Raw genomic sequence first — 25,475 nt, 5'->3', positions numbered from 1 at the left:
TACTGTCTTTATGGATCTACTCTGCATTCCATCAACAGGAACTTACCAGCAGCTGGTCCTTTCACACACCTAACAGCTACAGTGCAACCACTGATACTACTGGACTATGGGAAGGGCCACTGCAGCACACCTGCAGAAGGCTCCTCTCTTCACACTCCTGAACTCTCACACATTCTGCCCCTCTCTAAGGTCATTTGCCGCCACCTGATGAATGTTCTAATTACCTGTGCACTCACTCGACTTTCCCTACCTGACTGCAAACCGCGTGAAGGCAGGGATTGAGTTTATGCTTCTCTGTATCCACATGCTTTAAATAGAATTGGTGCACAATATTTCAGATATAGAATATTGACAATAAGAATCCTTCAGCATTACCAAATCAATGCCTTCTGGATCAACATGAAATAGAATTCATTCAAATCAGGAGACCAAGAACATTCTGTCATAATCTTGTTCTCTGATGATCAGTAATCCATTTGTTAGGTACACATGATGGCCAGAAAAACTATCTTCTGATCTAGTCAGACAATAAAGAGATAGCATGCCTAATTGTGTGTTATATCTAAAATTTGGTATATGGTGCCCTATCTAAAAAGTTTAGTAACCGACTATCTTCTTCTGAACTTTGGCTCCTCTAAGCACAAAAAGATCCTCCTTTAGTTAACACTGTAGTTTCCAGTGGCCTGGTCACCTGTCCCTAGCATGAAAGAACTGACCCATCCTACAACTTACCTGCCCTTAGACACTGAAATCATACCACATTCATTATTGGACTGAAAGGCTCTTTTTCCTTCTGTGTCTATAAAGGACACCAATACCTGGTGAGTCCAGGTCCTTGTCTTCCCTCAGGCAAGCTCAATACTAAGACTCACAGATTAATGACAGTTTCTCTTCTCATTAGCAGGAGAAAACAAAAACAACACTCCCAACTTGAGCTGTCTGGAATGCTCTTTCCCCAGTTCCTATGTCTGGTAGACTTCTACTCATCCTTCAAGACTCAGATCAGTTATCTCCTTCTCAGGAAAGCCTGCCATATCCACCCCTCCCCAGGCCTGATTTAGACACCTCCCCTGTCTCTGCTATCCAAGTCCCTGGGCATTCCCCTGTTACAATCTCAGCACACTGTCTTGTAATTTTTTTCCATGCCACTAAACCCTATAAGACCAAGTGTCTCAAAGTGTGGCCAGAAACAACTGGGACAGAAATAACCTGAGGAACTTATAGAAATGTATATGCCTGGCCCCAGATCTACAGAATCTACAATTTTAAAAGCCCCACTCCCAGATGATTTTTATGGTTTTGAGAACTATTATAATGCAGTATAAACTTCCTGGAAGTAAGGATAGTGTATCTTTGCATCCTTTGTGCCAAGCCACATTTAGTAAGCAGTCAAAATCTCCATGCAGTTGCATTTTTCAGTAGATGCTGCAAGTCTGAGATTCTTCCACAGAGTAAAATGCAAATGAGCATATAAAAAAGCAAGCAGCATCTCATCTCCTACCTGAGCAGGCCAGAAATAAATATGCCCCAACTGGAACAGTGCATTAATCACACTCTACTCTCGCAGTCATCAGCCAATGCAGTCTAGGTAGTGAGAAAGATCCAGGATTTGGAAAAGATATAGTTTTTAAAAAAAAAAAAACAACAACGAAACTTCCACAACCATTTCTCTAGCTAACTGAGCAACTTTGGACAAACGGCTTAACCTCCTTAAGCCTCAGCCTGCACCTCTGTAAAAACAGAGTAACACTACCACACAGGACAAGGATTAAGGGGGAAAAAAATGAAAGTACATACATATTAGGTATGATAAAGATTAATAGTATATATATTTGGGGTTTTTTTTTTTTTTTGGTAGAGACAGAGTCTCACTGTACCGCCCTCGGGTAGAGTGCCATGACCTCACACGGCTCACAGCAACCTCTAACTCTTGGGCTTACGTGATTCTCTTGCCTCAGCCTCCCAAGCAGCTGGGACTACAGGCGCCTGCCACAACACCCGGCTATTTTTTTTTGTTGTTGCAGTTTGGCCAGGGCTGGGTTTGAATCCGCCACCCTCGGCATATGGGGCCGGTGCCCTACTCACTGAGCCACAGGCGCCGCCCATATATTTGGGTTTTTTAAAAACATATTTATCACCAAGTAATGTTTAGAAATCTGGCTGTTACATGGCTCAAATAAAGGACAATTTTGTATATTTCTGTGTCTGACAGTGTAGCTATGTCCTTTATTGGAGACATAGTACAGGCAGGGTTTGAATCACAAAAACCTCGGGCAAGAAGGGCTTCAGAGGTCCTCTAATTCAGCATTCTACCAGGGAACAAGAGCTGAAGATTCATCTGCTGTTGATCCTCTAAGATGCTCCCACAAAAACCTTCCCAACCCCAACTCTCCATGAAGATTTTAACTGCATGCTACTCACCACTTCATTCTTTTACTTCACAGAGCAGGTTATTGGATACAGACCTTCCCCACCCCCGCTTCTTACCACCTCAGCACATAAGATTATTAGTATCTTGGTACAGTAGGAGACGGCCTCCCAGCTCTAAGTGAACACACAAATGAAATATGTGAGAGCCTATGGCCACAGCTGCCTTCCATGCCCTCCACCTCTGTAAAGGTGCTGTTCCCTACCTTTTAGTTTCCTGTACCCCTGCAGTCCTGCATCCTTTAGGAATGAGTAGAGAAAAATAATAATTAAGAACACTCTCTGCCACCCAAGGTGTTAATGTTTTATTATCTGCATTTCAAAGATGAGGCTTGGAGCAGCTAAGCAAGACTTTCAAAGAAACAATTCCAGGTCTCTCCAGCTCCTAACCTGCTCTTTCCACTAAATCAGGCAGTTTTCCCCTCCCCCGCCTGTTGGCAAGCCTGGAGTGCTTTATCCATCCTACTTCCAACACCACTCAAAATCCTCTCCAGGGCTCACTCTGCCCAAAGATTAAAAGGTCAGCCTTTGTTGGGGGTGGAATGTAAAGAGAGGTACTCAAAGTGGGCACTCTTCTGCCTATCAGCTACATCAAAGGAATACTGAAGATTAACAAGAGCCATTATGGAATGTGTGGGGCTTTTCAGAGAAGCTTTTTTTTTTTTGTAGAGACAGAGTCTCACTGTACCACCCTCGGGTAGAGTGCCATGACGTCACACAGCTCACAGCAACCTCTAACTCTTTGGCTTACGCGATTCTCTTGCCTCAGCCTCCCGAGCAGAAGCTTTTTTTTTTTAAAAAAACAGAATTGCAGGGGCAGTGCCTGTGGCTCAGTGAGTAAGGCGCCAGCCCCATGTGCCGAGAGTGGCGGGTTCGGACCCAGCCCCGGCCAAACTGCAACAGAAAAACAGCCGGGCATTGTGGCGGGCGCCTGTAGTCCCAGCTGCTCGGGAGGCTGAGGCAAGAGAATCGCGTAAGCCCAAGAGTTAGAGTTGCTGTGAGCCGTGTGACGCCACGGCACTGTACCCGAGGGCGGTACAGTGAGACTCTGTCTCTACAAAAAAAAAAAAAAAAAAACAGAATTGCAGGCAACTATGAAGCAGGTGAAGGCAGGTTTGCTCATAAGCTCTGTCTCAGAGAGTAAAGCCGCAGTTCCTGCAGCTCCACTCTAAAGACTCCTGTTTTGAGCTCAGCTGTGACTCTTCCTTACCCAGGAGCAGACAGCAGAGGGTGTGTACAGCTGTCCCCACCCCCACCCAGCTGTGCCGGTTACAGTTACATTCCAATATAGACATGCCTCTCAGACCAGAGGCTGTGTGAGGGGTCGACTCCCAGAAGCCCTGGAACAAATAGTTGGCAGCAGCTGCATTCTCAGCAGACAGCAGTTGGTAGCTGGCTACTGTTTTCTCATTCCACACTAGGTTACTGGCTCTAATTTAGTGCCCTTATTTCAAAGGGTGGCTCACCAGGCAATTAAGTTTCTGCCACAGGGATCTGTTTGCCTCTAAAATCATCGGTAAGGCCAAAATGGGGTCACCTCCATGCCCTGTCCCCTTGAGGTGTCCAGCATGTCCCTCAGCCACACAGCCCCGAACCACATGCTTGAAAGGAAGAAAGGCTTCCCTTCAAAAAAAAAGAACAGAACCCCTCGCCCCACCCCCACCCCAGAGTCCCTTCAAAACCAGAGGGCTGTGAGGAAATCTCAGCTAACTAGCCAAGTCAAAATGGAGAAGGAATGAAAGGGATTTTGAGCAAAGGATTTCACTCTGTCTCTCCACGTCCCCAGCCTCACTCTTTAACCGTTTCCTCCATAAGCTTCAGAAACAGTTTTATGGTATCTAGTGAAAAATCAGAACTGGACAGCCCTAGAGAGACCCCAGGGATATAAGAGGTTAAGAATATGGTGGCTCTGAAAGTAAGTGAGCAACTAGCAAACAAGAAGGGAAGACTGAAAATTTCTGTGTGGGAGAAGGCCTATTATAACAGAGAGAAATTTTCCAAAATAGTCCCTCCACCCAAAGCAAGTGTAATAAGCAAGCTCCCACCCCTCTTCCCTTCCCGAGCCCAATCCCTGTAGAACCACAGAACCAATTCAATTACCTGTCTAAGACCCAAAAGGAAAGGCATCCTGCCAGAGCATCGTCCACATTAACGTTTGGAACAAAGGGCTCTTAAAAGTTAAGGTCTTGGAATGAGCATTGCCCCTGGTGGGCCAGTGCATTTGGCGGTCCCAGTTAACCCGCCTTCCCTAGCAAAGGAGAGAAAGTAAACAGTCCTGGGACCAAGCAGGCAGCTCCCTCCAGCTACTCGCCCCCCCACCACCCGCGCCTGACTCCAACCCACCCCCCCTTCTCGTGACATATCTCAGACGCAGCAAAGCTGAAGCTGTCTGCCAAGGGGGAAATGACATCAGTTCAGGCACAGCAGAAAAAACTTCAGACAGCTGCTGTGGAACAGGGAGGAGGATGTGCCGTAAACCAGACCCACAGTGCCCAGCGCTGGGCCCACCTAGAGCCAAAGCCCACAACAGGGGGACTCCAGAGGTTGCTGCCTGCTTCCACAAGTACCCCCTGGCTCTCAGCAGGCTGGAGGAATAATAGATCAAGTCCCAAAAGCTGAAAACAGTGACATTTCTCTGTATAAGGGCTGACTCGTTATCTACAACCCCCCAGGTATTGTTTTCCTTCCTTGAGAAGGAAAATCAAGTCCAGTGACTGTCAGTTTTCCAGAAACTTTTCCACTTCCAGCCAGAGTCAGTGCTCAATATATAATAGCACATTAAGCGTGGCCATCCCAACTTTCTCTAGGGAATGAGGCGATTCACAGAAAGGGCTTGGAGAAGCACCTTTTCCCCAGCTAAGGTAGGAAGGACAAGCTACCTTGGACACTGACCTCTAGAGCCCTCGCTTCTACAGGAGAGTTTATATTTCATAAACAAACTGCGCGAGTACAGGTGCCAACATCTTTCCTCACTTGTCTTACAAAAGGTACAACAAGTCCCACTGCAGCTTCCAAGTTGCCAGAAAAGCAGATGGTCTATATTTAAACCAACTCTTGTTTCAGAAAGTTCACCACCTTAGGTTTGTTGAGCTTTCTTCACTAAGTTCAGTTTAAGGAGAAAAGGGCTTCCTAACAGCAAGCTTTCCATGAGAGGCAAAGGCCCTGTGACTTTTCCTGGGCAGTGGTGTGAACAAACTCTATTTTGGCTGCCGTCCTGTAAACGCCAGGTCACAGCAACTCTCCCTGGGCCTGAATTCTCTACCAAAGACCACACTAGCAAGACAAAAGGCTTGGATTTTCTGGATTTGCAGAAATGACTCCTGAGGAGAACACTCTTCAAAGGAACTTTATAAATCCAAAGTTACTTTCTAATAACTTCTTAGGCTGCACATTAATTACAATTTCCATGACTCAAAGCAAGTATATCTCATCTTTATTTTTATTTTCTGAATTTTTTTTTTGTTTTTTGTTTTGAGACAGAGTTTCACTATGTCACCCTTGGCAGAGTGCTGTGGCGTCACAACTCACAGCTCCCTCAAACTCTTGGGCTTAAGCGATTTTCTTGCCTTAACCTCCCAAGTAGCTGGGACTACAGGCACCTGCCACAATGCCTAGCTATTTTGTCGTTGCTGTTGCTGCAGTTGTCATTGTTATTTAGCTAGCCCGGGCCAGGTTTGAACCCACCATCCTCAGTGCATGTGGCTGGCGCAGTAACCACTGTGCTGAGCCATTTTCTGCATTTCTTTCCATGATATTTATTCAAGGCCTCCATGGCAGTGACACTGTGCTGCACATGACCCATTTCAAGTTAGAAATGAATGGCCAGGCATGGTGGTTCACACCTATAATCCTAGCAAGCTGGGAGACCGAGGTGCTTGAGCTCACAAGTTCGAGACCAGCCTGAGTCAGAGCAAGAGTGAGAGGTCAAAGACTGAAAATGAAAGATTATTCAGAAACATGAACAAAAAGAAATCGGAGTTCAGGTTCTGTGTAGGCAACGCAGCCTTTATTTCCACCCAGGTGTGGGTTAGCTGAGTTCGAGAAGTAAGTCAGCATGTGGGTGAAAGTAGATCGGAATTTAAAGGGTTGGAGGAGTAGGGACTAGCACATTCACTCTTTCTTGGGTGGGACATTCATGCATTCATTTCTTCCTGGGTGGGTCGGATCTATCTGGGCAAGTCACTGCATTGACTCTATCATCAACCCCATTTCTAAAAATAGCCGGGTATTGTGGTGGGCACCTGTAGTCCCAGGTACTTAGGAGGCAGAGGCAAGAGAATCATTTGAGCCCAAGAGTTTGAGGTTGCTGTGAGCTATGACACCATAGCACTCTACTGAGAGTGACAAAGTGAGACTGTCTCAAAAAAAAAAAAAAAGTTAGAAATGATTCTTGTAAATTAGTATCTATAACCCCCACCTAGGACAATAAATTAGCAGCACACAGCACTTACAGTAAGGTGCCAAAAGTACTTTCTGATCATTAAGATCCAGTCAGACACACAATGTGCTTGCTGTAGGTCCCCACTGATGGTCAAGGTCACATCGACTTTTCTGACAAGGAAATGAATGTACCAAGCTGGCTGAGCCATTTCCTGGAGACTCACAAAAAAGATGGGATTTCAGCCTCATTGCCACAGAGAAAAAAAAAGGGGGTTATGTAAACAGATGTGGCTACTGCTGCTTCAGGTGTCTGGGGACTGGGGAACCATTCTTCAGCAGATTTTCTCAAGACACAGTCTATCCTATCTACATGCCTTGCAGCCACCCTAACAAACAGGCCAAACTGCCCAGACAAATGAGGTTGGACGTCACAGTAAGGCTACACAGAGAGTAGCAAGGAGACCAATCTCAACTCTTTTATTTCCTGTTTCCTAACAACCAATTAGAGCCACAAAAACACGTGTGGCATTATTATTATTGTTATTTTTTAAAGCAAGCCCTATTGACATCTTAAAACTTTTTGTTTTTGTTTTGAGACAAGGTCTCATTCTTCTGTCCAGGCTAGAGTACAGTGGCATCATCATAGGGCACAACCTCCAACTTCTAGGATCAAGGGATCCTCCTGCCTCCTCAGCTTCCCAAGTCAGCTGGGACTACAGGTGCATGCCACCACATTCAGCTAATTTTTCTATATATATATATGTGTGTGTGTGTGTATATATATATATATATATATATTTTTTTTTTTTTTGGTAAAAACAGAGTCTCACTTTATCGCCCTCGGTAGAGTGCTGTGGTGTTACACAGCTTACAGCAACCTCCAACTCCTGGGCTTAGGCTATTCTCTTGCCTCAGCCTCCCAAGTAGCTGGGACTACAAATGCCCGCCACAATGCCCAGCTATTTTTTTGTTGCAGTTTGGCCAGGGCCGGGTTTGAACCCACCACCCTCAGTATTTGGGGCCAGCTCCCTACCCACTAAGCCACAGGCACTGCCCCTAATTTTTCTATTTTATTGTAGAGATAAGATCTCACAATGTTGCTCAGGCTGGTCTCAAACTCCTGATTGGTTCCACTGATCCTCCTGCTTTGATCTCTCAAAATGCTAGGATTGCAGGCATGAACCACTATGATTAGCCACATATGACAGACATTATTGACATTGGCAATCAAACTGGAGGAAAGAGCATCATCAGCCCGATGTCAGATCTAATATGCACTGATCTAACAAGACAGACTGGCACCTGCAGTTCTCTGTAAAGAGTACTTTGGCGTAAGTGTACCAGTTCATTCATTCCACACCCACTGAAACCTTCAACGTGCCAGGCACTGTTCTAGGCACTGGCCAAAATATCCAAGACCAAAATACCCAAGAAACCTTGCTCAGATGGACTATAGATGCCATGTTTCTAAATAATATTCATCAGGGACAATATCAGAAGTAGAATTGCAACAGAATTACTAGAAATATTTAAAAGTTTTTTAAAATAAAAATAGAATCTAGGAGTCAGTGTGGTGGCTCACACCTGTAATCCCAGCACTCTGGGAGGCCGAGTCAGGTGGATTGCCTGAGCTCACAAGTTCGAGACCAGCCTGAGCCAGAGCAAGACCTCATCTCTAAAAATAGCCAGGTGGTGTGCCAGGCACCTTTAGTCCCAGCCAGCTACCTGGGAGGCTGAGGCAAGATAACTGCTTGAGCCTAAGAGTTTGAAGTTGCTGTGAGCTGTGACGCCATAGCACTCTACCAAGGGCAACAAAGTGAAGACTGTCTAAAAAAAAAAAAAGGAAGCTAAATGATGAAAATTGCCTTATAAACTTCCTGATTTCCTAATGAATCATCCTTTTATAGATGCTACTCAAAACAGTGTTTCTAATCAGTCATTTGTCTATTTCTATCTTTTTACAAGATTATAAATTCCTGTGTGCAAGGCAGTATTTAACCCAAAGCATTATACCTACTACCTTATCATAATACTCTAAAAACGTGATTGCTTCCTGGTATTTTGGGAGGAAGAAGCAGGAGGATTGCTTGAGGCCAGGAGTTAGTGGGCAACACAGGGAGACCTCATTTCTACAAAAACAGCTGGTGTATTGTCACGTAGCAGTAGTACCAGCTACTTGGGAAGCAGAAGTGCACAGCTACAGTGAGCTACGATCATGCCACCACACTCCAGCCTGGGTGACAAGAGAAAGACCCAGTCTCAGAAGTCTCACAGCTACAGTGAGCTACGATCATGCCACCACACTCCAGCCTGGGTGACAAGAGAAAGACCCAGTCTCAGAAGTCTCACAGCTACAGTGAGCTACAATCATGCCACCACACTCCAGCCTGGGTGACAAGAGAAAGACCCAGTCTCAGAAGTCTCACAGCTACAGTGAGCTACGATCATGCCACCGCACTCCAGCCTGGGTGACAGAGAAAGACCCAGTCTCAGAAGTCTCACAGCTACAGTGAGCTACGATCATGCCACCACACTCCAGCCTGGGTGACAAGAGAAAGACCCAGTCTCAGAAGTCTCACAGCTACAGTGAGCTACAATCATGCCACCGCACTCCAGCCTGGGTGACAGAGAAAGACCCAGTCTCAGAAGTCTCACAGCTACAGTGAGCTACGATCATGCCACCACACTCCAGCCTGGGTGACAAGAGAAAGACCCAGTCTCAGAAGTCTCACAGCTACAGTGAGCTACAATCATGCCACCGCACTCCAGCCTGGGTGACAGAGAAAGACCCAGTCTCAGAAGTCTCACAGCTACAGTGAGCTACGATCATGCCACCACACTCCAGCCTGGGTGACAAGAGAAAGACCCAGTCTCAGAAGTCTCACAGCTACAGTGAGCTACAATCATGCCACCGCACTCCAGCCTGGGTGACAGAGAAAGACCCAGTCTCAGAAGTCTCACAGCTACAGTGAGCTACGATCATGCCACCACACTCCAGCCTGGGTGACAGAGAAAGACCCAGTCTCAGAAGTCTCACAGCTACAGTGAGCTACAATCATGCCACCGCACTCCAGCCTGGGTGACAAGAGAAAGACCCAGTCTCAGAAGTCTCACAGCTACAGTGAGCTACGATCATGCCACCGCACTCCAGCCTGGGTGACAGAGAAAGACCTAGTCTCAGAAAAGGCGGGGGGGAGTGGTGTGCTGATGATGGCTTCTTTTTCACTGACTTTTTCTTACCTTTTACTGACTAACCTGCATTGAAATGTGGAGAATAGGAAGAAAAAGTGATTGAATTGGCAAATTCAAGTAGTCTCAGGAAGGTGAGCTTCTGTCATGCTCTACGAATAGTACCATACCTAGTGACATAGTAGTCAGCTTTGGCATTTAAGAAGCAAGATCATCATTAGCAATTTCTGCTAGCCTGAAAAAAAAGAGTTCTTCTATGTACGTGATCCAGGCTCATACATGATGGGCCAAAGGGATAAATCCCTCTTCAAATGATTTTAGTCATCTGCTTGCCAAAGTAGAATTAAAGTCAATGCTGAATTCATCAACTTAACAAAAAAAAAAGGAAGTAACACTAAGCTAGAATTAAGCAGGATTATGTTGTCAAAATATTGCAGGTTAACAACTGTTTATGGCCCCAAGCAGTGTCTAAAATTTCCTTCCACTGACCTAGCCCCTTTCTCCCCCATGTAGAAAAACCCCAAGATAGCACTGCTGAAAATATTACACTTTGGATTCTAATTAACTTATATTTAAGGCATACTATGACAACATATATGATCACGGTCAGTATAATTCATTCTTTACCATAGTCAATTTGTTTAAATACTTTTTGGCAACATTTTTGTTGGCTGTCTATACATTCATAATCTTTAAATTCTAAGGGATGGGGAGATATAGTCATTTGTTCAACCCTGACTGTGCTAGAATTCCATCCAACCGACATTTACTTAATGCCACAACAAACCTAAGATGCAGAAACTGAGGCATATGGAGTTTAAGTAACTTGCCCATGGTCACACAGCTAGAGAAAAGATTTGAAGTCTCCAGCTCCAACAGCTCTTTCCTTTACTTTAATACAGGAGTTAAGTATGAGAAGACCGGAAGTCACTAACGGGGAAAAACGAATAGCAAAAACCAGAACTGAGGCTCAGGACAATGTTAAGCAGACATGCAGGCGTCTTAGTCATTGCTCCAGTGCAGTGTTTTTAAGTTGTCCCTTCCCCTGGATCTGACAGTGGTGTTCTGGACCATGGAGTGAAGGCCCTTGGATCCTAGGACTCTCCTTCTTACTCACTTTGAAGAGCAAAGGTAAATGACTGGGAAAATCCTAAAGTTCTCATCTGTTCCCAGCACACAATAGATCACCACACAAAGAGCAAGCTACAAACCTTCCCACACCTTGTCTCTCAGGGAACCTGGTGAACTGTCCCCACCCACCACCATCATCTGAAAGAGATGAGGTCTGAGGGCGGGGAGTATCTTATTTCACAATCTAGGAATCTGAAGAAAGAGAGTTTTGTCAGAACAGGACAGCAACTGCCAGGCCTCTAGGGTAGGAGATAATCTCCAGATCTAAGGCCATTTTATTTCCAGAACCTTTGAGTAGAGACTGCTAGGCAGACATAGAAAGTCTGTAAGATCAGGGAACTTTCTTATCTTCCTTGGGTTTGGGCACACACCCATTTAATGAAATGCCTTGAGTTCAGACTCAAAAAAGAGCAGTGAATACTAACTCAAACTCCAAACAAACATGAAGGTCACAGTGTGAGTTAAACTGAGACATTTTCATATCACCAGCCAGGCTGGGCATCAACAATAACACCCTGAAGTCAATATTCCTGGGAACGCCAGGGGACAGATTCCAAACCTAAAACAAAGACTTGCAGAACTTGGCCAAGGAGGAATGTTTAGGACTGCTTAGCTGCCAGAAACCAAGAATACTAGCTTATCACAGTCCTGGGGCTGGACAAAGTCAGATGTGTAGCAGGCCTGGTGAAGCAAGAGCACACACACCTTTCTTGGTTTCTGGGCAGGACATGTAGTTAGTTCTCCAAGTCACAGGGCTTATTTCTTCTACAAGGCAACCTTAAAAACCCATGGGGACTTCCCTACTATTGAGTCTTTCTGGGAAGATGGCTAGGCAAACAGTTCTTAATTGCAGTATGTAATCCCTTGATAAACATCAAATGAGGCTCAGCAGCCGTAGCACAGTGGTTACAGCACTAGCCATATACACCAAGGTTGGCAGTTTCAAACCCAGCCCGGGCCTGCTAAACAACAATGACAACTGCAACAAAAATTAGCCAGGCGTTGTGGTGGGCGCCTGTAGTCCCAGCTACTTGGGAGGCTGAGGCAAGAGAATTGCTTAACCCCCAGAGCTGGAGGTTGCTATGAGCTGTGACGGCACGGCACTCTACCCAGGGTAACATAGTGAGACTCTGTCTCAAAAAATAAATAAATACACAACAACAACAAAAAACATCAAATGACATATTTCACAGAGGGAAGAGTACAACATAGGTTGATACCTCATCTCATACTTTATAGATGAAAAACTTGAGCTTTAGAGACATTAGGTACCTCATTCAAGGACAAACACCTAATAGGCAGTGGAGCTAGTATTTCAACCAAATCTGTGTGGCTCTGAAATTGCTTAAACACACATGGAGACAGAATTTTAAAATTAATTATAACTGTCCTCTTCATTTGTGACCTGATATTCACAGCTGTACCCAGCCACTATTGAATGAATCAGTTTTGCCCTGGGGGATTTATTTAGTTATTAAGTTTGGGAGAAAAGAAACTCGCACAGAAACAAGCACAGGCACTCTATAATAAATATAGCGGGGGCGGCAGGCACATAGAGACAGGGACAGAAGAGCTCAAAGAAGGGATGCTATTGAGGGGTAGAACTTTTATCAAGAGATGGATACCAAAACAATACGTAGGTGTGGGTGGAGAAGATAAACACACCAGGCAGCGCCAAACAGAGATATGAGCAGAAAAACAAGGACACGAGGGGCATTTGAGAAAAGCAGAAAAAGATGAGGCAGAGATCAGTTGGAGATGGAAAGTATAGCCCTCCACACATACGTATCAAACAGGTTCCCTAGGTCAGCACATTTTTTTCTTCCTGATGATTATAGGAGTGCCATAAATAGTAAGCACAGAAATTTCTATTTTGCTAATTATCTTAGGTCCTCAATTTGTTTGTTTGATAATATTTACTACTAAAATATGATAAATCTTGGGGTTGATTTTGTTCTACTGCAAGGCTTAGGAGAGGTGGAAGGAAGATACCCATGTCAATGATATAGCCTCATCTTTTTTTTTTTTTTTTTAAGAGATGGGGGTCTTGCTATGTTGCCCAGGCTGGATGGAGTGCAGTGGTGTTATCAAAGCTCATTGCAGATCACTCTCAAGTGATCCTCCCATGTCAGCCTCCTGAGTAGCTAGGATTACAGGTGCGTGCCACTGCACCTGGTTTTAAATAGAAGAGAAATAAACACAGCAGAAGTCACTTCTTAAGTTTTCTGCCTTTTGCTTCTCTGCCCAGAACAAGAAAATTCTTTTGTTGTTGACACTCACTCCACAAATATTTATTACCTTCATGGATGAACATTCACTGCCATCTCCACGGAGTACAGGAGTCTCTGAAACTCACCCTGACAGTGGACTGTCACATCAATGGGTTCTTGCTAGATCTGCAACTTGAGCTTCAACATATACAAATACAAAGCAGCCTTGTTTGTTCTTGTACCAAAATGTTAGGTTCATTTTTCCTGTCCTGGAATCTTTTCAACCCCAACCAAACTGCCAAGTAGCCAAGAATTACATAAAAATCAGCAAGCTCATGGCCATCTCCAGACACTTTTCATGCCTCCTCACAAACTGCTCTCTAAACCAAAGATTGGAATAAGAACAAAAGACATGGGTCACACCACTACATGATACAATCCAGATGTAACTTGGAAAGAGAACTCCATCAGAAAATCAGGCTTCAAAGTCTCCACCAAATCTGAATTCATCTCTCACTTTTGCCATTGTTGTTTTTTAGCAGGCCCGGGCTGGGTTGGAACACACCATCATGTGCACGTACATGTGGCCGGCACCCTAACCACGGAGCTACGGGCACTGAGCCTCATCTTTTACTTTTTTTTTTTTTTCCACATCAGATAATGTGATGTGAAATGGGTAATGTGCCAACATCGTAACAAGATTTGTTGGAGATACATCTCACGCATGTGCACGAAAACCCAATCATCACGCTTATGAACTACAAAGGGATCCATCTTTCACTTTTATTTTAAACTTTGGGCAAGAAAGAGAGAGATGTGGTCTACTTTAAGTGGGAATGATGGCTGATCCCAGGGAAGGACTAACAGATAAGTCATTTTATTATAGGCATTTCAACTCTAACACAGCTCTGGTGCTCTGGGTACAAGGTCATCAGAGCTGTCATTCTAACTATCCAGAGAGAGACTATTTTTTTTTTTTTTTTTTTTACCAGTCATCTTTTATTTGGAGGTTAATTTGGATGTAAAAAGATTTGATTATGATTGAGTTCCTCACAGAAGGTGCTGGACCATGGAAGCCAAGGTCATGAGTGCAGAAGGCACCCCCCATGGGCTCCTCTTCAGTGGTACTTGCGTAGCCGCTCATGTTTCAGCTCCTTGTAAGAAAGACAGTAGCTGAAAAGCACATAAGCTGCCAGCACCATAGTAATACCACCGATGCTCCCCTTCTTCACGTTGATGTACTTGTTATAATACCGGTAGTAACCTCTTTGAAAGGCTCCAACAATGCCGTTAGGCGTGAAATCTCGCATCAAAATCCAACTTGGCAGCTCCCCTAGTTTGACATCCATGAGTTTCTTCTCCTTCACTGACACTGCTGACGCCATCTCGGAGCTCGGGTGTCTCGAGAGAGACTATTTTGATTGTGTTTCTACAGGAAAATACACTGACTTCTTGCATGTCGCTCATAAACTTAGCAAAGACATTTCACACTTTGTTTTGTATATTCTCAGGCCTATCTCCTCTTCTAAACTACTACCAACTTAGGAGCATTTCTCTGTTCCATGTCCCTCCCCGTACCAACCAATGTCTTGCATATGACAGGCCCTCAAGAAAAGAGTCTTACTTGGATGAAGAGATGAAGACTTTAATAGACTAAAGAGATGATCATGAAAATGAAGCTCATAAAGCTGAATCCCTGAACATTCATGCTGGTGACATCTGCCTGGCCACAGAAACCTGACAAATAGCTAAGAGACCAGGAGAGCACCTGGATACTATCCCAGCTCATGAAGTCTGATGCAGGGACTGGGAAACCCGCTGTGCGTCTCATTACCTGCATGTCTCTAATTTCTCAGCTGAAGAATTTAAAGAACTTACATCATCTCAAAAGCAAAATCCCCTTTCTCAAAGTAGAGCTGGGACATGATCTAACCCCAAAGCAACAGTTTTTTCAATTATGGGGAATGGAATGGAGGTGCTCCTGGTTTTGTCTCCTACGCACTGTATAACTCCATTAGCAACATGTAGAAGTTGTCTTTTTTGCATAAAGGATTGTGAAATTCAATAAGGTCTAGCTGGAAGCACAGTTTATGGCACCATGCCTTGCCCCATTTCCTGGATCTTACGTAAATCAAATATTATGTCCTACCTCCTTAGGCTATTTGGTAACCAAATCTACTCCAGGTTTAAGATTTCATGGTCAAAAACACCAGAAGATAGCTGGGCATTGTGGTGGGCACCTGTAGTCCCAGCTACCCAGGAGGCTGAGGCAAGAGAATCGCCTAAGCCCAGGAGTTGGAGGTTGCTGTGAGCTGTGATGCTACAGCACTCTACTGCGGGTGACAAAATGAGACTCTGTCTCTAAAAAAAAAAAAAAAAGGGCAGCACCCATAGCTCAGTGGGTAGGGTGCTGGCCACATACACCCAGCCTGGTGGGTTCAAACCCAGCCTGGGCCAGCTAAACAGCAATGACAACTGCAACAAAAAAATAGCTGGGCATTGGGGCGGGCGTCTGTAGTCCCAACTACCTGGGAAGCTGAGGCAAGAGAATAGCTTAAGCCCAAGAGTTTGAGGTTGTTGTGAACTGTGACGCCATGGCACTCTTACCCAGGGCGATGTAGTAAGACTCTGTCTCAAAAAGACAAACAAACAAAACCCCCAAAAAAACACACACCAGAAGAAAACATTAAGGTAAGTACCCGTCCTATGAGCTATAAGGGGTGAGGAAACTTCTGGAACACACATGTCCACACCCCAAGTAAAATGATGACTAAAGGTGGTGAAACTGGAAAGGGTATCACACCAGATACAGGGGATGCTAGACCTTTGGGCACAGAATGCCCACCCACAGCCCTAAACCTTGTTCTTCCAGGCCACAGAGATTGAGGCAACACATGATGGTAGCAATAAGCAAATCTACTTCAAAAACATCTGAATCTGGGTAGCACCTGTGGCTCACTGAGTAGGGCGCCAGCCCCATATACTAAGGGTGGAAGGTTCAAACCAGCCCCCGGCCAAACTGCAACAAAATATAGCCAGGCATTGTGGCGGGCGCCTGTAGTCCCAGCTACTTGGGAGGCTGAGGCAAGATAATCATCTAAGCTCAAGAGCTGGAGGTTGCTGTGAGCTGTGATGCCACAGCACTCTACCGAGGGCAATAAAATGAAACTCTGCCCCTAAAAAAAAAGAAAAAAAATCTGAATCTGGGGTCTAAACCATGAGAAAAGCCTCACAGCAGTATCCAATCCTTTGACTTCTCTCCGCCACACTGGAAGACATAGTTGTCTTGGGCCACACATCAAATAGATAAACAGTAATGGGACGTGATCAACAACACCAACAACAAAAAGATCCATGCAGGGCAGCGCCTGTGACTCAGTGGGTAAGGCGCCAGCCCCATATACAGAGGGTGGCAGGTTCAAACCCGGCCCTGGCCAGCTAAAACAGCAGTGGCAACTGCAAAAAAAAAATAGCTAGGCGTTGTGATGGGCGCCTGTAGTCCCAGCTACTTGGGTGGCAGAGGCAAGAGAATTGCTTAAGCCCAAGAGTTGGAGGTTGCTGTGAGCTGTGACACTACAGCACTCTACTGAGGGCAACAAAGTGAGAGTCTGTCTCAAAAAAAAAAAAAAAAAAAATAGATCCACACAAAATTTTCAGGATATCTGCCACCACAGATAAGCAAAAAAGTCCTCATATAATCCATATGTGGCCTACAGGTTGCAGGTTGGACATCCCTGCGAGAACAAAGAGGAGAAATAGTCAAAGCAGGCAGGTAAGCTAAACTTAGGAGGAAAAGGCTGTGAGGGCCTCTGGAAAAGCAATTGCCATCGCTGGAGAAGGAAAGTGAGCACAGCCATTGGCCCTTCCTGAAAAATCTAGCTGATGCCAACACCTTTGCACTTACATCCATGTTCTTCCTTGACAGACTTGTGAGAAACAAACCTTTTCCAAGGCCTTTCAGTGAGCTCAAAACTGCAAAAAGGTGGAGCTAACCAGTAGAGACACAATCACCATCCTTCTCTTTACAGAAAACTCGAGGTCTTTATAAAAGCTCAGTGAATTTCAAGAAAATACAAGAAATATTTCAGTGAAGTCAGCACTTGAGGCTTATAAACTACTTTCACATCCACTTTAGCTCTCCTTACATCAGTTGGTAACAGGATATTACTATCCCCACTTACCAGACAAATATACTGAAGGCCTTAAAATGTAAAAGGAGCTAGGACTAGACCTAGGGTTTCCAACTGAAAGGGACAGAAGTCTGCCCATGGAACTCCAGTGTGTGATATCCTGGGGGAGACTTTAAACTAGACTCTGCCGGAGCTGTGCCACACCAGCCCTGGCCATGCTATCACCTATTCTCATGACTCTGAGCCAATTACTTAACCTCTCGAGCCTTCCTTATTCCTATCAGCACTATCTAGGGGCCACTCTGAAGCCAGCCATTTCTGTGATAAAAAGCCCATGTGGTTAAAGAAGTCTACCATCCTTGGGGAGTCACAAGGCATATGCTCACAGTGGAGCCTCTGAAAAGTCTCACAGTTAAGAAGTCTGTTTAACCTTAAATCTCCTACACTTCAGGCAGGAGACTGCCTTTCTAGCAGATCTGTTCATAGCATCACTACCTCTCTACTGTCTTTTAATCTCCAAATTCTATATCCCATTTCCCCCTCAGCAGCATTGAGGGCATCCCGCATGCTGTGAAACCCCAGTACTGTACCATAAGGGCAGGCATAGTCAGGCAGGCACAGGATGGGGACACACAGCTTATGCCCCAGAGAGCTGAAGGAGAAGAAAATACGCTGACAAGGTCTCCTCATTTTCCAATGTTTCGCTGAGCTTTTGTGCAATCTCAGATAAGAGTAGGATTTTCCAAAAAATTCTACACTAGAAATTCAGGGCAAAAGTCATAAGTTAATCTTTCACTTTATACCGGTAGGCAAAGGTTGGAAATGGATATGTGTGTTAAAGAAAATGACAAAGTTTTGAGAGGAGGAAAAAAAGGCTCGCTATGATTAACTCTACCACTAGACCTATTCAAGGGGAAAAAAAATGAAGGCTGGGCATGGTGGCTCACACCTGTAATCCTAGTACTCTGGGAGGCTGAGGTCAGTGGATAGCCTAAACACAGGAATTCAAGACCTGCCTGAACAAGAGCGAGACCCCATCTCTAAAAATAGCCAGATGTTGTGGCAGGCGCCTGTAGTCCCAGCTACTTGGGAGGCTGAGGCAAGAGAATCACTTGAGCCCAAGAGTTTGAGATTGCTGTAAGCTGGGTGGCACCTGTGGCTCAATGTGTAGGGCGCCGGTCCCATATGCCAGAGGTGGCAGGTTCAAACCCAGCCCCGGCCAAAAAAAAAAAAAGAGATTGCTGTAAGCTAAGATGCCACAGCACCCTACTAAGGGTGACAGTGTGAGACTCTGTCTCAAAAAAAAAAAAAAAAAAAAGGGCAGCGCTTGTGGCTCAAATGAGTAGAGCGCAGGCCCCATATACCAGAGGTGGTGGGTTCAAACCCAGCCCCGGCCAAAAACTCCAAAAAAAAAAAAAAAGAGAGACCAGTGCAGTGGCTCATGCCTATAATCCTAGCACTTTAGAAGGCCAAGGTGAGAGATTACTTGAGGCCAGCCTGAGCAAGAGTGAGACCCCATCTCTGCAAAAATAGAAAATTAGCCAGGTGTGATAGCATGCTTCTCTAATCCCAGCTATTTAGGAGGCTAAGAGGATCACTTGAAGCCAGGAGTTTAAGGCTGCAGTGAGCTATGATGCCACTGCACCCTAGCCCTGGCAATAGAGCAAGACCCTTTCTCAAAAGAAAAAGAGAAAGCTGGAATTGAAAGATCACTTTTTTTTTCTTTAATTTTTTTGTAAAGATGACGTCTTGCTATGTTGCCCAGGCTAGTCTTAAACTCCTGGCTTCAGATGATTTTCTACTTTTGCCTCTCAAAGTGCTGGGTTTACATATGTGAGCACCACACCTAGCTAAAAGAGAACTTTGATACTCAATTTGCTTCAAAATAATTTCAATGGGATGAATATGGATATAAATAAAACAAGATTGGCTATGACTTGATAGGTGACAGATATATGGGGGTTCATTATACCATTTTCTATTTTTTGCATATGTTTAAAACCTTCCATAATAAAATTTAAAGGATTGTATTCTAAATAATGTTCATTCTTGACTCAGAGTAATTTGAAGGTTTTCAGAGAACACCAAAATCACAAACAAAATAAGAAAAATTAACTGGACTTCATCAAAATTAAAAACTGGTGTATCTTAAAGAACACTATCAAGAAAGTAGAGGGGTCGGCGCCCAGAGCTCAGTGGGCAGGGCACTGGCCACATACACACAGGATGGTGGGTTTGAACCTGGCCTGGGCCAGCTAAATGACGACAACTGCAACAACAAAAAATAGCCAGGCGTTGTGGTAGGCGTCTGTAGTCCCAGCTACTTTGGAGGCTGAGGCAAGAGAATGGCTTAAGCCCAAGAGTTTGAGGTTGCTGTGAGCTATGAGGCTAAGGCACTCTACCCGGGTGACAGCTTGACACTCCGTCTCCAAAAAAAAAGGCAATAAGCATTGGAGACAATGTGGAGACACTGGAACCCTCATGCATTGCTAGAGGGGGTGTAAAATGGTGAAGCTGCTTTGGAAAAATGTGGCGGTCCTTCAAAAGGTTAATATAGTTACCAGATGAGCCAGCAATCCCACTCCTAGGCATGTGGGGGCTGTCCAAAAAGTATTCAGCCATATAATATGAAAAACAGAGAAATACAGGGCTGGATACACTCTGGACAGCCTTGTATACCCAAGAGAATTAAAACCATGTCCACAAAAAGGTCCACCTTGTACACCAAGTCAAGTGCAGTAATGTGCACCTGCAGTCCTATTTAGGAGGGTGAGGCAGGAGGATCACTGGAGCCTAGGAGTTTGAGGCTATACTGTGCTATGATCAGACCTGTGAACAACCACTTAAGTTTGGTTTGGACAACATAGCAAGACTCCTAGTTCTAAAAAAATTTTAAACCCTGTACACCAATGTTCATAGCAGCATTGTTCATAATAACCCCAAAATGGAAACAGCCCTGTGTTCACCAATTCGTGAATGCATAAAAACAATATGGTATATTCACAAAATGGAATATTAATTGGCCATAAAAATATATGAAGTACTGACATATGCCACAACATGGATGAAGTTTTTTGTTGTGGTGGTTTATTTTTTGAGACAGTCTATGTCGCCCTTGGTAGAGTGCCATGGCATCACAGGCCCAGCAACCTCAAACTCTCTTGCCTCAGCCTCCCACATAGCTGGGACTACAGGCACTTGCCACAACGCCCAGCTATTTTTTGCTGCAGTTGTTATTGTTTAGCTGGCCCGGGCCCTGTTTGAACCTGCCAGCCTCAGTGTATGTGGCTGGTGCTACAGTCGCCAAGCCAACATGGATGAACTTTTTTTTTTTTTTTTGGTAGAGACAGAGTTTCACTTTATGGCCCTGGGTAGAGTGCCGTGGCATCACACAGCTCACAGCAACCTCCAACTCCTGGGCTTAAGCAATTCTCTTGCCTCAGCCTCCCAAGCAGCTGGGACTACAGGCGCCCGCTACAATGCCTGGCTATTTTTTGGTTGCAGTTCGGCCGGGGCTGGGTTTGAACCCGCCTCCCTCGGTATATGGGGCCGGCGCCTTACCGACTGAGCCACAGGTGCCGCCCCACGGATGAACTTTTAATACAAAGGGGATCAGTGGTTACCAGGGACTGGAGGAGGAAGAGCGGGGAATGCATGCCAATGGCTACGGGGTTTCTTTCTGAGTGACGAAAATGTTCTGAAATTAAGATAGTGATGTTACGCAGTGGCTCACTTCTGTAATCCCAGCATTTGGGAGGCCGAGGCAGTTGGATTGCTGGGGCTCACAATTTGGAGACCAGCCTAAGCCAGAGTGAGCTCTCTCTAAAAATAGCCGGGCATGTGGCGGGTGCCTGCAGTCCCAGCTACTTGGGAGGCTGAGGCAAGAGAATCGCTTAAGCCCAGGAGTTTGAGATTGCTGTGAGCTATGATGCCACAGCACTCTACCACAGGCGACACAGTGAGACTCTGTCTCAAAAAAAGAAAAGATAGTAATTTAGTGGCCCAATCGTGTGAATATATTAAAAACCACTGAATTATACTCTTTAAAAGGGTGAATTTTACAGCCTATGAATTATATCTTAAAATTGTTAACTTTTTTTTAAGCCTCAAAAACCATTTGTACAGCCTATGAATTATATCTTAAAATTGTTAACTTTTTTTTTAAGCCTCAAAAACCAAAACTGGAGGCTGGGAACAGGCATCAGGGAGTCCCCTTTCCCCCACAGAGTACACTGTGTGCTGAGAGCAGACAGACCCGAACATGGTCTAGCCCTGTGGGTGGGGTGGTAACAACCGCCTCACACCTGACACTCCCAGGTGCCCCAACACTCCCACCTCCCTCACTCAAGAGGGCACAACAATGTGCAAATAAAAATAACAGCACAGGGCTGGGCGTGGTGGCTCACACCTGTAATCCCAGCACTCCGGGAAACTGAGGCATACAGATGGATTGAACTCAGGAGTTTAAGACCAGCCTGAGCAACAGCAAGGCCCCATATCTTAAAAAATAGGTTGGCGGGTGGCGCCTGTGGCTCAAGCAGCTAAGGCACCAGCCACATACACCAGAGCTGGCGGGTTCGAATCCGGCCCAGGCCTGCCAAACAATGACAACTACAACCAAACAATAGCCAGGTGTTGTGGCGGGCACCTGTAGTCCCAGCTACTCGGGAGGCTGAGGCAAGAGAATCGCTTAAGCCCAGGAGTTGGAGGTTGCTGTGAGCTGTGACACCATGGCAGGGCCATAGCTTGAGGCTCTGTCTCAAAAAAAAAAAAAAAAAAATATATATATATATATAGATTGGCATTGTGGAGGGAGCCTACAATCCCAGCTACTTGGGAGGCTGAGGCAAGAGGATCGCTTGAGCCCAAGAGTTTGAGGTTGGCTGTGAGCTATGACACCATGGCACTCTACTCACTGTGATAAAATAAGACTGTCTCAAAAAAAAGAAAAAAGGAAAAAAATAGCAGCATATATTCTAACTTACTTGGTCTGAGAATAATTGTATACCTAATTATTGGAAAACAATTGCTAGAAAAACACCTCTCATCTGATTGCCAAGGCTGATACTAAGAAGTGATTCACATGCTTTTTAGAGCAGAAGTTTACCAAAATAGGTTCTTAAATTCTGTGCTAGAATCAAACCTTGAGTCAGTCAGAGAATAAGGTAAAAACGAAGCAAAAACAACTAACAATGAAGGCTATCACTTACCAAGCGTTTACTCTGTGGCAGGTACTATTCTGTTTTATATGTATTAACTTCATTAACCTTCCCAATAACCCTACAAGCTAGGGTGCTATTATCCCCATTTTACAGATGAGCAAACTGAGTTAACTCATTAGCCCAAAGATACGTGGATAGTTAGGCTTCAGATGCAGGCAGTTAGACTCCTGAGTCTGCACTCGTAGCAACACTACTCTACTTCCGGTTCCTACTGCTAGGATGACTGCATGGAAAGGTGACTGGTCAATTAGACTTGTATGCCACATAGCAACTGGCCAACAGCTCCAGGACATGTGCCTAACATCCTCCAGGGAACCATAAACCACTTGCTTTAGCGCTTGGGCAGGCATTCCAACCCTACTCTAACTACAGGCTCCCTGTTCTGGGGTAAATCCTGTTCCACAGCAAAGGGAACTACGGATTATAGATAGGTAAAGAGACTGGAAGCTAAGCACACAAGAGACCCCTAGGCTTTTGAGGAGGTGAACTGAAATATCCCTGGGTGCCCATAATACGAGTCAGAAGGCACATCTTCAAGGATAAGTAGAGGGTGTAGGTGAAGAATGCTGCTTATTTGTGTGTGGGGTTAAGACTTTCCTCTAGCTATCCTCCCAACTGGAATGTAGACTGACACAACCATTTTGGAGAGCAACTTGGCACCACCTACCCCAACTTTCTTTATTTATTTTTTTGAGACAGAGTCTCACTTTCTTGCCCCCAGTAGAGTGCCATGCGTCACAGCTCACAGGAACCTCAAACTCCTGGGCTCAAGCAATCCTCTTGCTTCAGCCTCCCAAGTAGCTGAGACTACAGGTGCCTGCCACAACACCCGGCTAATTTTTAGAGATGGGAGTCTCCCATTTGCAGCTGGTCTTGAACTCCTGAGCTCTAGCAATCCACCCAACTTGGCCTCCCAGAGTGCTGGGATTACAGGTGTGAGCCACCGCGCCCAGCCTCACCTACCCCAACTTTAACACATATATACCACCCTGCAACCTCACAATCCTCAATTCTACTTCTAGAATTCTAGCACAGCTGCCAAAAAAATAGGTACAAAAACAATCAATTAGCACTGTGTGAAATGCCAAAATCCATTAACCAAGGAGAAGTGGTAAATGATCATAGTATAAAGTGAAGGAGCTGGCTCAGCGCCTGTAGCTCAAGCGGCTAGGGTGCTAGCTACATATACCGGAACTGGTGGGTTCGAATCCAGTCCGGGCCTGTCAAACAACAACTACAAAAAAAAAATAGTTGGGCATTGTGGCAGGCGCCTGTAGTCCCAGCACCTGGGGAGGTTTAGGCAAGAGAATTGCTTGAGCCCAGGAGTTTAAGGTTGCTGTGAGCTGTGATGCCATTGCACTCTACCCAAGGTGACAGCTTGAGGCTCTCTCTCAAAAAATAAATAAATAAATAAAGTGAAGGAGCTAAGAAAATTTCACCCCAAAACATGACTCCTTGGTATAAAGATTATTTTGAATTAAAGGCTATTCATAATCACTCTGAACGAAGATTTTCCACTATTTTCTTCTATCTACCTAAAATCTTAAAGAGCTGCTAGACTTCTTATCACATGCTAAGAGACCTGGCCTTAAGGTCATTTGAAGCACAATACTTGTCTCTCGGGTTAATTTACTAATCAATGTGTTGCCCTCCCTCTACCCATCCTCCACTAGCAACCACTTGCTACACATATACTTTCCAGTTTCTCCCCCCCCCACTTGTAAAAGGCATCTTTAAAAGCCACTATCTCTGAAACCTTGGGAAATCATTCTTGTGGTTCCCCCCATGAGTATGGTATTTTGAAATAAACCTTTCTCTTATTAATCTACCATAACTGTGAGTTGATCTTTTCAACAAAACAACCTAGGGGAAAAGGGCAAGTATCCCCGAGACCCCTTCGAAAGCAACAGTATACAGGCATTTTATGAAATCAGAGGTATATCTACAATATGGAAATCAGTCCACAATATATTATTAAGGTAAGAAAAAAATGCATGTTGTAAAATACAACATATTTTTATCCCATTTTTGTTTTAAAAACATGAAAGAATCCTACCCACACCAACTTTTGTTTATAAACATGTGAACTGTGTAGATATATGAACATGTTACTATATCTATGAGTATGTGGTATTAAAAAAGCCACCAAAAGTACACACCAGACCACAAACTTTCATTTTTTACTCTAAATATTTTTGACTTGCCGCATTATTTACCATTGTTTTAAGCATATGTTGTTTTTAAGTAATAAAATACTGACGTAAAAAAAAAAATACTGATGTAATAGTCCCAGCTGTTTATCCTCCTGCTGTGGCAGGAGGATCACTTAAACCCAGGAGTTCTAGTCTGTAGTGAAAATACCTGTGAGTAGCGAGTGCAGGCCAGGCTGGACAAAATGAAATCTCACCTTTAAAAAACCAAAACCAAGGGCGGCGCCTGTGGCTCAGTCGGTAGGGCGCCGGCCCCATATACTGAGGGTGGTGGGTTCAGGCCCCGCCCCGGCCAAACTGCAACCAAAAAATAGCCGGGCGTTGTGGCAGGCGCCTGTAGTCCCAGCTACTCAGGAGGCTGAGGCAAGAGAATCGCTTAAGCCCAGGAGTTGGAGGTTGCTGTGAGCTGTGTGATGCCACGGCACTCTACAGAGGGCCATAAAGTGAGACTCTGTCTCTATAAAAAAAAAAAAAAAAACAAAACCAAAAAACCTGATGCGTTAAGATACAAAGTATTGGGGCGGTGCCTGAGGGTGGTGAGTTTGAATCCCTCCTGGCCAAATAGCAATTAAAAAA

General features: G+C 44.8%; 2 protein-coding genes and 1 non-coding gene across 6 annotated transcripts in view; all 3 read right to left on the bottom strand.

Annotated features, from left to right (window-relative positions):
• The window catches only part of WBP1L (WW domain binding protein 1 like), a 91,851-nt gene that overhangs the window by 44,078 nt on the left and 22,298 nt on the right, over positions 1-25,475 (bottom strand). Inside the window, exon 1 of one of the 4 annotated variants that reach the window (XM_053583086.1) lies at positions 18,058-18,193. The exons of 2 other annotated variants lie outside the window; for them this stretch is intronic. In XM_053583086.1, the coding sequence (XP_053439061.1) occupies positions 18,058-18,072 (15 nt within the window). In that variant the 5' untranslated portion in view covers positions 18,073-18,193. Of the gene's footprint in view, positions 1-4,527; positions 4,741-18,057; positions 18,194-25,475 lie in introns of those variants that run through there. One more of the 4 variants, XM_053583085.1, reaches the window with a different exon arrangement.
• On the bottom strand, positions 14,004-14,107 carry LOC128582946 (small nucleolar RNA U13). Its single transcript, XR_008379353.1, has one exon. It is a non-coding gene; the product is annotated as a small nucleolar RNA U13 (small nucleolar RNA).
• LOC128580784 (ATP synthase subunit f, mitochondrial) lies at positions 14,312-14,754 on the bottom strand. The gene has a single exon (XM_053583115.1). It carries the CDS (start codon positions 14,720-14,722, stop codon positions 14,456-14,458), a length of 267 nt encoding a protein of 88 aa, XP_053439090.1. The 5' UTR covers positions 14,723-14,754; the 3' UTR covers positions 14,312-14,455.

This window comes from Nycticebus coucang, chromosome 3 (genome assembly GCF_027406575.1).
Source record: "Nycticebus coucang isolate mNycCou1 chromosome 3, mNycCou1.pri, whole genome shotgun sequence".
Lineage (NCBI taxonomy): Eukaryota > Metazoa > Chordata > Mammalia > Primates > Lorisidae > Nycticebus > Nycticebus coucang.
This window is presented reverse-complemented; position numbering and strand designations above follow the sequence as displayed.

Bases quoted from the DNA above. Each gene is read 5' to 3' on its own strand.
- LOC128580784 (XM_053583115.1), bottom strand. From the start codon at position 14,722: ATGGCGTCAGCAGTGTCAGTGAAGGAGAAGAAACTCATGGATGTCAAA.